Source organism: Macaca nemestrina, chromosome 1 (assembly GCF_043159975.1).
Source record: "Macaca nemestrina isolate mMacNem1 chromosome 1, mMacNem.hap1, whole genome shotgun sequence".
Classification (NCBI taxonomy): domain Eukaryota; kingdom Metazoa; phylum Chordata; class Mammalia; order Primates; family Cercopithecidae; genus Macaca; species Macaca nemestrina.
This window is the reverse complement of record NC_092125.1, coordinates 168,422,652-168,434,034: the sequence shown is the minus strand read 5'-3', so window position 1 is coordinate 168,434,034 and position 11,383 is coordinate 168,422,652. Positions and strand designations below refer to the sequence as shown.

The 11,383-nt window shown below is 44.0% G+C and overlaps 1 protein-coding gene across 6 annotated transcripts in view; it reads left to right on the top strand.

The window, feature by feature from the left end:
* LOC105498458 (adenylate kinase 4) overlaps positions 1–11,383 on the top strand; it is an 81,476-nt gene that overhangs the window by 38,695 nt on the left and 31,398 nt on the right. For 3 of the 6 annotated variants that reach the window (XM_071091852.1, XM_071091891.1, XM_071091885.1), the window contains 2 exons: positions 3,664–3,774; positions 5,028–5,147. In XM_071091852.1, the coding sequence (XP_070947953.1) occupies positions 3,664–3,774; positions 5,028–5,147 (231 nt within the window). The remainder of the gene's footprint in view (positions 1–3,663; positions 3,775–5,027; positions 5,148–11,383) is intronic. The other 3 variants (XM_071091863.1, XM_071091896.1, XM_071091874.1) reach the window with 1 other exon arrangement.

Sequence of the window (11,383 nt, the reverse complement as noted above, 5' to 3'; positions counted from 1 at the left end):
TTTTTTGAGATGGAGTCTTGCTCTGTCACCCAGGCTGGTGTGATCTTGGCTCACTGTAACCTTCGCCTCTTGGACTCAAGCTTTTCTGCCTCAGCCTCCCGAGTAGCTGGGATTACAGACAGGCATACGCCACTGTGGCCGGTGAATTTTTATATTTTTAGTAGAGACCGGGTTTCTCCATGTTGGTCAGGCTAGTCTCAAACTCCTGACCTCAGGTAATCCGCCCACCTCGGCCTCCCAAAGTGCTGGGATTACAGGTATGAGCTACTGTGCCTGGCCTAATATGACCATCTTAACTAGTCATGATCACACTTTGCTTGTATTATACCTCTTTTCTAAAGGTTGCTATCTGGTGAGGTTGGGCCATATTTGATTTTGGGATAATGATTCTATGGTAACTCTCCAAGATGATCAGATTGATTTTTGCAAGGTAAAAGAAAATTCTCTTATCTTCAGGTGTTCATTCATGCAACTTATTTTTTAAATTTTTTAAATTTTGATTTAATTGTTTGAGACAGAGTCTCACTCTGTCGCCCAGGCTGTAGTACAGTGGTGCAGTCGCAGCTCACTGCAACCTCTGCCTCTTGGGTTCAAACTATTCTTGTGCCTTAGCCTCCCAAGTAGCTGAGATTACAGGCATGCATCACCATGCAGCTACTTTTTTGTATTTTTAGTTGGGCGACTGTGTTGCCCAGGCTGGTCTCAAACTCCTGGCCGCAAGTGATCCGCGCCCCCTTGGCCTCCCAAAGCGCTGGGTTTACAGGCATGAGCCATCATCCTGGCCCATGCAACACATTTTTATGGGGCATCTAATATATGCCAGACTATATTTTAAGCACTGAGGATGTGGCATTGAACAAACTATTTTAACTTTTCCTTCATTGAGCTGATAATTTCTAGTAGAGGGGGCAGAAAGTGAATGAAAAAATACCTCAATATGTAATTAGATCTGGAGTTCTAGAAAACAATGCAGAATACACATTTTGGTCTTTCACCTTGGAAGATGTATATTGTTTATCTACCTTAAAGTTTGGTGGATGAGACTAAGAATGGGGCTCTCGGCCTAGCGTGACTATTGCAGAGTGGGACAGCACCCAAGTTGCCAGTTACTCCATGCATCTTTTCTGATAGTGATTGTTTAGACATAGAACATAGATACCACCCAGGTATTACCCAAGAGAACTGAAAACATACACTCACACGATGTATATGAACATTCACTGCATTGTTATTCATAATAGCCAAAAAGTAGAAACAACCCAAATATCCATTATATGTATGAATAAAATGTGGTATAACCATACAATGAAATGTTATTTAGCTATAAAAAGGAGTGAAATATGGATATGTGGTACATGGAAAACATTATGCTAAGTGAAAGAAAACAGTCACAGAAAACTATGATTCCATTTATAAGAAGTGTCCAGGGTAGGCAAATCTACAGAGACCAGAAAGATTAGTAGTTGCCGGGGGCTGGAGGGAGATGAGAAGAAGGAGTGACTGCTAATGGGGCAGGGTTTCTTTCTGAAGTAATGAAAGTGTTCTGAAATTAGGGAGTGGTGATGGTTGCCCAGCACTGAGAATATACTGAAAGCTGCTGAGTCCTAGATATAAAAATGGCAGATGTGGCCGGGCGCGGTGGCTCAAGCCTGTAATCCCAGCACTTTGGGAGGCCGAGGCGGGCGGATCACAAGGTCAGGAGATCGAGACCACAGTGAAACCCCGTCTCTACTAAAAATACAAAAAATTAGCCGGGCGCGGTGGCGGGCGCCTGTAGTCCCAGCTACTCAGGAGGCTGAGGCAGGAGAATGGCGGGAACCCGGGAGGCGGAGCTTGCAGTGAGCCGAGATTGCGCCACTGCACTCCAGCCTGGGCAACAGCGTGAGACTCCGTCTCAAAAAAAAAAAAAAAAAAAAAAAAAAAAAAAAAAAAAAAGGCAGATGTTATAGTGTGTGAATTATCACAATAAAGCTGTCATAAAAAATACTGGGATTACCTTCTATTTGAAGGTGAGGATCTTATGAAGATTAAATGAAATGAAATAACATAAAGCACTTAAAGCCCAGTGCCTGGGACATAGTGTGCACTCAACTAATGGTGGTTGTTGTCGCTCCTAAAGTAATACTGTTTAAATATCTCTAAACTGGAACTTTTATTTATTCACTGCTACATCTCCAGAATATGACCTGTTATGGGGTGTGCAGTCAATAAATATAATACTTGTCGAATGAATGTGGCTTGCTCACATTCATGTTTAGTCACATTCACCAATGGGACTGTCTTTCTTGTTCCGCCTCTTGCAGCATGTTAGGGAGACTGCATCAAGTGGGCCTGTGTTTTGAGCTTCTTGTCTACTGGTAGTACTCAAGAGGTATGGAGCTCTTCACAGCCCATCTTTCAGTGCTTAAGTTGGGGTTGGGGGGGTATAGACGCAGTCTGGGGAGGCAAGGGCTCTACCTAAATTAAAGGTGAAAGTGGGGAGGCCAAGCATGGTGACTCACGTCTGTAATCCCAGCACTCTGGGAGGCAGAGGTGGGCGGATCACTTGAGGTCAGGAATTGGTGACCAGCCTGGCCAACATGGTGAAACCCTGTCTCTACTAAAAATACAGAAATTAGTGGGGCGTGGTGGTGCACACCTATAATCCCAGCTACTTGGGAGGCTGGGGCAGGAGAATCGCTTGAACCCAGGAGGCAGAGGTTGCGGTGAGCAGAGATTGTGCCACTGCACTCCAGCCTGGGTGAGACTCCATAGCAAAAATAAAAAAAAAAAAAATTGGGGTCAAATGATTCTTGAGCCTTTTTCTAGTAATATAATTCTGCTTATTTTATTTAATTTTTTGAGATGGAGTCTTGCTCTGTCGCCCAGGTTGGAGTGCAGTGGTGCAATCTCAGCTCACTGCAAGCTCTGCCTCCTGGGTTCATGCCATTCTCCTGCCTCAGCCTCCCTAGTAGCTGGGACTACAGGCGCTCGCCACCACGCATGGCTAATTCTTTGTGTTTTTAGTAGAAATGGGGTTTCACTGTGTTAGTCAGGATGGTCTTGATCTCCTGACCTCATGATCCGCCCGCCTTGGCCTCCCAAAGTGCTGGGATTACAGGCGTGAGCCACCATGCCTGGCCTACTTATTTATTTTTTTTGAGACGGAGTCTCGCTGTCACCCGGGCTGAAGTGCAGTGGCACGACCTCGACTCACTGCAGCCTCTGTCTCCCAGGTTCAAGTGATTCTCCTGCCTTAGCCTCCCTAGTAGCTGGGATTACAGGTGTCCGCCACCACACCCAACTAATTTTTTTTTTTGAGATGGAGTCTTGCTCTGTTACCCAGTGCAGTGGTGCAATCTTGGCTCATTGCAACCTCTGCCTACTGGATCAAGCGATTCTCCTGTGTCAGCCTCCCAAGTAGCTGGGATTACAGGCACCCACTACCACACTCGGCTAATTTTTGTGTTTTTAGTAGAGATGGGGTTTCACCATGTTGGCCAGGCTGGTCTTGAACTCCTGACCTCAGGTGATCCGCCTGCCTTGACCTCTCAAAATGCTGGGATTACAGGCATGAGCCACCACACCTGGCTCTTTGTGTTTTTTAAAAAAACTGAATTGGTCTGTTGAGAATGTGATTCTCTCTCTCTCTCTCTCTTTTTTTTTTTTTTTTTTTTGAGATAGAGTTGTTGCCCAGGCTGGAGTGTAATGGCGCGATCTCGGCTTACCGCAACCTCCACCTCCCGGGTTCAAGTGATTCTCCTGCCTCAGCCTCCCGAGTAGCTGGGATTACAGGCATGTACCACCACACCCGGCTAATTTTGTATTTTTAGTAGAGACAGGGATTCTCCATGTTGGTCAGACTGGTCTCAAACTCCCGACCTCAGGTGATCTGCCTGCTTTGGCCTCCCAAAGTGTTGGGATTACAGGCGTGAGCCACTGCGCCCAGCCGAGAATGTGATTCTTAAGCATTCATTATCAGTTCCCCAGAGAGCAGAGGATTTCATTTGTGGTTAAAAAAAATCAAACAACAAAAAACAATAAAACACAAATTTAGTTCTTAGAAATGTACAGATTTAAACTGATAGTTTGTTCTGCTGAACCTAACCACAATTTCTACATGTAGGAAATTAATATTTTAAATGAAGATAGAAACAGTTTTCCCCTGAAAGTATTTATATCATTTTCTTAAAACTTCACATCCTTTTATGAACTTGGCATTCCACTAATAACACTGAGTTGCTTTTACAACTGTGTCGGCAAGGTGCAATGTGCTGATTGATATTGAGGTTGATGAAAAGAAGTAAAGCTGCTGCTGTTTGTATTATGTGGCATTCTTGCTAGACCACTGGAACTTTTTTCCTTTGGTCTCTGTAAGGAATGGTTGTGCTTCTCACCTTCCTTTAGTCTTCTGTACATTGTGTGGTTGATCACGTTCCTTGTTACCGCAAACTGTTGAGAGGCTCAGTGCCCAATTTGTGGCCTGCCTCTAGGAAGTATCCTCTCTATCAGCCTTTTTATGTACCATCCTGCTTCTTGACTTTATTTTCTACTCTTTTTTTTTTTTGCCCAATTTGTATATTTTTCTTTCTTTCTTTTTTGTTTTTTTTTTTTTCCTGTTGCCCAGGCTGGCATGCAGTAGTGCAGTCAGTGATGCAGTCAGTGAGTTTGAGCTCACTGCAAGTGCAAACTCCTGGGCTCAAGTGATCCTCCCACCTCATCCTCCCAGAGTATTGGAATTACAGGCGTGAGCCACCACACCTGGTCACTCTTTCTTCCTTTTTTTCTGGGGGGGGGGTGGGGGGCGGGCTATGGTATCTCAAAGAGCTGCTTTTATACTTTTTTGGGAGATAAATGTGTTAAATAAGCAGCAGTCCCACCTTATTGATGTGAATGTTTTAAAAACTTAAAACATACCTACAACTACCTAGAAATTTCCTCGCATATCAGGAAGGATGGAGAGAAGGCAAAACTGTCAGAAAAGAGTTGGTAAGCTTTGTGTTTGGGAAGTTTTTTTGAAAATCTTTTTTTTCTTGTCTTTTTAATAGAAGTTGGTGAGATGGCAAAGCAGTATATAGAGAGAAGTCTTTTGGTTCCAGACCATGTGATCACACGCCTAATGATGTCTGAGTTGGAGAATAGGCGTGGCCAGCACTGGCTCCTTGATGGTGAGTTGAAACTGTGGGTAAACCGAATTTCTGGGAATAGTCAGTTAAGGTCTTGCACACTCTCTTAATTTCTTACTGAATGGAAAATGCCTTATTTTCTAAACTTTCTGTCCGTTATTTAATATTGCAGTTTGGCAACATGATAGGAACCCATTGTGGTGAAGCCTTTTATTTCTTCTGTCTCCAGATCACCATCATGAGAACCACTGACTTGAAGCAAACCTTCACTAAATTTCTGTTATTGCTTCAGCCCTTTTGTTTCCATAAGTCATCCTGAGTATAACTCCTCTTCAAACAGAGGTTCTTTCATTCCCCATAAGACACACAAAATACAATTATGAGTTATTGTTTTTCACCTGTCAGATTAACAGAGATAAAACATTGGAAAATCCTTTATTGAGTGTATAGGAAACAAATGTTGTTGAAAGTATAAAATGAGCAACCTTTGTAGAGCAATGAGCGTTATATATACTTTCTGATCCAGCAGTTCCATTCTGGATTTCTGCCTAAAGATGCAAGGAGGTTTATTTTAGCATTATTGGTAAATAGGAAGACACTGTTACTGACACTATAAAATAATCATTATATATGTGGTATTCTGAGGACACAAAGAAGAAAATTATTCTGTTGGTGGGAGGAGGGGTTGGAACAACTGTATGGAAAGTGATGAATAGATAGATGGTCCTCACATAGATGAGTGGGGATAGGGAGGTCTTTTTTTTTTTTTTTTTTTTTTTTCAGCAGAGGGACAATGTGAACAGGGTGAAAGGGGAATGAGTTGTCTTAGTATTTTTTCTGAGCCAGCAAGCAGAGATTGGCAGAGGAAATCCTGGGGTAGATAGCCTTTGATTTTGCATAAAGGTGATGGAACTGGATTTTGTTGGCTTTAGGGAGCACTGAAGAGTTGTTAAGTAGGGGTGTAATATGATCATATTTGTCTCAGAAAGACTATTCTGTTAGCAGCACAGGAGAGGTTAGGTGCTGGGGCATGGAGGAGAGTTGTGACTACAAACTTAAAAGATCATTGGAATAACTGGACTAAGGGATGTCAAAGGCCTGAATTTAAGCAATAATAGCAGTGGGATGGAAGGGAGGCACCATTCATAAGAGAGTGGGTTGAGGAGAAAGAATTGATAGGAGCTGTGGCTGATGTTAGGTACTACAGCCCCAGGGTTTTCTTTTATTGCCTTCCAGGCTTTTTGAGTTTCTTAGCTTTCATCTAAGAAAGACCCTCTCTACACTTACCTAGGCATGTTAATTTCTCTAGACTCTACTTTTAACTCACAAAAGTTAGCCCTTTTCTTAGTCTGTTTTCTGCTGCTACAACAAAGTACTTTGGGCTGGGCAATTTATAAAGAAAAGAAATTTATTTCTCATGGTTCTAGAGGCTGGAAAGTCCAAGAGCATGGTGTCAGCATCTGATGAGGGCCTTCTTGCTGCATCATCCCATGTCAGAAGGCATCAAATGGGGAAGAAGTGCATACCTCTGAGAGGGAATGGGAGCTGAACTTATCCTTGTATTAGGAGCCCATTGTTTTATCTAGAACCCACTTGTGTGATAAGCGCATTAACTCATTCCTGAGGGCAGAGCCATTATGACCTAATTATGTCTTAAAGGCTCCATTTCCCATAACATTACATTGCCAATTAAATTTTTTTTTTTTTTTTTTTCTTTTTTTTGAGACAGAGTCTCGCTCTATCCCCTAGGCTGGAGTGCAGTGGCGCGATCTTGGCTCCACTTCCTGGGTTCGCACCATTCTCTTGCCTCAGCCTCCTGAGTAGCTGGGACTACAGGCACCCGCCACTGAGCCTGGCTAATTTTTTTTGTATTTTTAGTAGAGACGGGGTTTCACCGTGGTCTCGATCTCCTGACCTTGTGATCCGCCTGCCTCGGCCTCCCAAAGTGCTGGGATTACAGGCGTGAGCCACCACGCCCGGCCTATTACATTGCCAATTAAATTTCAACGTGAATTTTGGAGGGGGCATTCAAACCTTAGCATTCTGCCTCTACCCACCTCCCCACCAAAAACAACTCATGTCCTGCTCACATACAAAATACATTCATTCATCCCATTAGTCCCCAAAGTCTTAACTTGGTCTAGCATCAACTCAAAAGTCCAAGCTGAATCAGACATAGGTGAGACTTATAAAGTACAATTAATCCTGAGACAAATTTCCTTCAGCTGTGAGCCTGTGCAATCAGAGCAAGTCATTTACTTGCTATGGTAGGAAGGTGTATGATGGACATTCCCATTCCAAAGGAAGAAATAGGCAAGAAGGGGCAGGTGGTCCCCAATAAGTCCAAAATCCAGCAGGGGAGACATTAAGTCTTAAAGATGGAGAATAATTTCTGTTGACTCCATATTCTGCCTCCTGGGCACACTGGGATGGGAGTTGGGCTCCCAGGGCCTCAGAAACCCCACCCGCTATGGCTTTGCTGGGCTCAATCCACTCAGCAGCTCTCATGGGTTGGAGTTGTATACTGGTGGATTTACAGTTCTGGGGGGTGTTGACAGTGGCCCACTCCCATGGCTCCACTAGACATTGCCCTAGTGAGGACTCTGTGGAAGCCTTGACCTCGCAGTTCCACTGGGCTTTGTCCTAATGGGGGTTGTCTGCAGTGGCTCTGCATTCAAAGAGTGCCTGGCATTCTTTGAAATCTAGGTGGAGGAAGCCATGACCTGTAGGTCTTGCATTTTGTGAGATGCCACCAAGGCTTATCCCTTTCCGAGTAGGTCGAGCCATGCCTGAAGCTGTTTGAATTATGGCTGAGGAGGCCAAGGAATGCTGTCCATCTCCTGAAACATTCTACCCTCCTAGAGCTCTGGGTCTGTGATGGGAGGAGCAGTCTGGAAGATCTCTGAAATGCCTTTTAGGTCTTTCTTCCATTGTCCTGATTGATAGCACCTGGCTTTCTTCTAGCCATGCCAATCTGTTTAGCAATAGGTTGTTTGACCACACACTTAATATTCCCTCTGGAACATGCTTTTCCACTCTGAACATGGCCATGCCGAGAATTTTCCAAATTCTTCTGTTTTGCTTCTCTTTTAACTATATGGTTATCCCTCCGTATCTGCTGAGGGTAAGGGGTGTGGGAAGGGATTGGTTCCAGGACCACTCCCTCATACCAAAATCCACGCATACTTAAGCTCCACGGTCGGCCCTGTGGAACCCATGGGTACGAAAAGTCAGTCCTCCATGTGCAAGGGTTTTGCGTACTGCATATACTGTATTTGGCCAGATGTTGTGGCTCACACCTGTAATTCCAACACTTTGGGAATTCCAACACTTTGTGTTGGAAATTACAAAGTGTTTGGAATTCCAACACTGTGGGAAGCTGAGGCAGGCAGATCACTTGAGCCCAGGAGACCAGCCTGGGCAACATTGCAAAACCTCATCTCTACAAAAATTAGCCATGTGTGGTGGCATGTGCCTATAATCCCAGCTACCTGGGAGCTGAGGTAGGAGGATCACTTTAGCCTGAGAGGTTGAGGCAGCAGTGAGGCATGGTCACACCACTGCACTCCAGCCTGGATGACAGAGTGAGACCCTGTTTCAAAAGAAAAGAAAAAATGTTCGTATAAAGTGTGCCCTCAGAGTTCAAACCCGTATGGTTCAGTGGTCAACTGTATTTGATTGTCTCTTTGCTCTCACATCTCATTTTATGCAATTAAAGTAACCACACAGCAGCTTGAAAGCTTTACTGCTTTGATATTTCTTCCACCACATATCCTAGTTCATTGCTCTTAAGTTTTGCACTCCATAAATCCCTAGGGCACGGACAAAATTTGCCAAGGTCTTTGCAACTGTATAACAAGAATAACTTTTACTCCAGTTTCTAATACCTTCTTTTCTGTTTCTGTCTAAGACCTCATCAGAATGGCCTTTACTGTCTAATTGCTGCCAATATTATTGTCATGACCACTTAGTAATTTTTTTTTTTTTGAGAGATGAAGACTGTCGCCCAGGCCGGTGTGCCATGGCATGATCTCAGCTCACTGCAACCTCCACCTCCCAGGTTCAAGCAATTCTCTTGCCTCAGCCTCCCAAGTAGCTGGGACTATAGGCATGTGCCACCACGCCCAACTAATTTTTGTATTTTTAATAGAGACAGGGTTTTGCCATGTTGGCCAGGCTGGTCTTGAACTCCTGACCTCAGGTGATCTGCCTGCCTCAGCCTCTCAAAGTGCTGGGATTACAGGTGTGAGCCACTGTGCCTGGCCCATTGAGTAATTTCTGAGAAGATTCAGACCTTCCCTACAGCTCCCCTCTTCTTTTGAGCCCTTGCCAGAATTGCCCTTGATGCATCATTCATGGCAATCTAGGGTGTTACTAGCCGCTTCCTTCAAATTCTTCCAGCCTCTACCCATTACCTAGTTCCAAAGCTATGGCCACATTTTTAGATATTTGTTATGGAAGCAACCCCACTCCTTGGTATCTATTTTTTGTCTTAGTCTGTTTTGTGCTGCTATAACAGAATACCTCAGGTTGGGTAATATAAAGAAAAGAAATTTATTTCTCACAGTTCTGGAGGCAGGGAAGACTAAGACCATGATGCTCACAACTGTTGAGAGTCTTCTTGCTGTGTTGTTGGAAGGCAACACATGATAAGAAGGCTCACATAAGAGAGGGAATAAGGGGTTAAACTTATGCTTTTATCAGGAGCCCACTCCTGCGATAACCAACCCATTAATTCATTCATGAGGGTAGAGCTCTCATGACCTGATAATCTCTTAAAGGCCCCACCTCCCAATACCTTTAAATTGGCAATTAAATTTGAACATGAGTTTTGGAGTGAACATTCAAACTGTAGCACCCCCCCAATGCTTTTTGTGTAGATATTTATCATGACTGATAAACTTTGACTTTGCCACCACCTAACAGTAATTTCTCTAGTTTAAATTTTTAAATTGTAAGTCTTCTCACCTTGCAAAATGAATTTGTGTAGTTTTAGGGAACTTAAAAATCTGTGTTTAAAAAGGATCGTCTGTGTTAAACTCCCCTGGAAAGAGGGTTAGTGTAATAATTGAGAGCATGGACCCCGGTGCTGTCAGACTGCCTGACTTGAATCCCCGCTCTGCCACTTTCTGGCAGCCTGTGTGACCTTGGGCCTCTGGTTGCTCATGGAACACAAATTAGCAAAGAGTGGCAAAGTGAGCAAATATATGTAAAGTGCTTAGAAGAGTGCTTGCCCTGTATAAGTACTATATGAGTGTTTGTCATTATTTGTTGTGACTAGTGTACAGGTCCTGAAGTTTTTTGGGTGGGGGTGACTTTTTGAAGTATCCACTTCAAAAATAGCTCTAAAAGTATTTAGCCAGGCAGAATAAAAGTCAGTTTCAGTTATGGAATGTTTTCTGTATCTTTTCAGTGCTTGTTTTTGCCATGACTTCCTCTCAGGGTTGAATAACTGAAGTTCTTTGACATCATAGGCCTGTTTTAGTAAAGTACGTCAGCCTCCCAAGTGATTTGGTTAGTATTTCTCTCCTTGAAAACCCATCTGGTCACTTTTTCAGTTGCGACTTTTCTTTAAAGCTCTGGAATAAATCCATTTGGCAAGGTGTGGAGTGCGAGGGATGCCTGGTTCCTATGTTCAGCTTTAGACTCCTTATGTTACACAGGCACATGCTCTGCGGAGGATGTGCCTGTTGAGCGTGCTAAAGGTGATTGAATGTGGAAAGGTCGAGAAAGGCATTCTGATGACAGATGACTCATCATCTTGGTCCATATGGCTGTAGAGAGGCATCCTGCAAATGGTGGGTGGAAATGAGTAGAGTGGATCCAAGCCAGGGGAACCCCAAGTGGGGATGTGGGGAGGGGAGGGAGGGTGAGTGCTCTGTGGTTTGGTCAGCTTTGCTCTTGCTAAAAAAAAACGTTCAGCACTACCTTCCCTTCACTGTGCTTTCCAGTTGGGTAAGAAATATTCTTGTTCTGTTTTGTTTTTTTTGAGATGGAGTCTCTTTCTATCATCCAGGCTGGAGTGCAGTGGCGTATCTTGGTTCACTGCAATCTCTGCCTCCTGGGTTCAAGCGATTCTCCTTCCTCAGCCTCCTCAGTAGCTGGGATTACAGGTGCACACCACCATGCCTGACTAATTTTTTGTATTTTTAGTAGAGATGGGGTTGCACCATGTTGGCCAGGCTTGTCTTGAACTACTGGCCTCAAGTGATCCACCCGCCTCGGCTTCCCAAAGTGCTGGGATTACAGGTGTGAGCCACCGCACACGGCTAATTTTT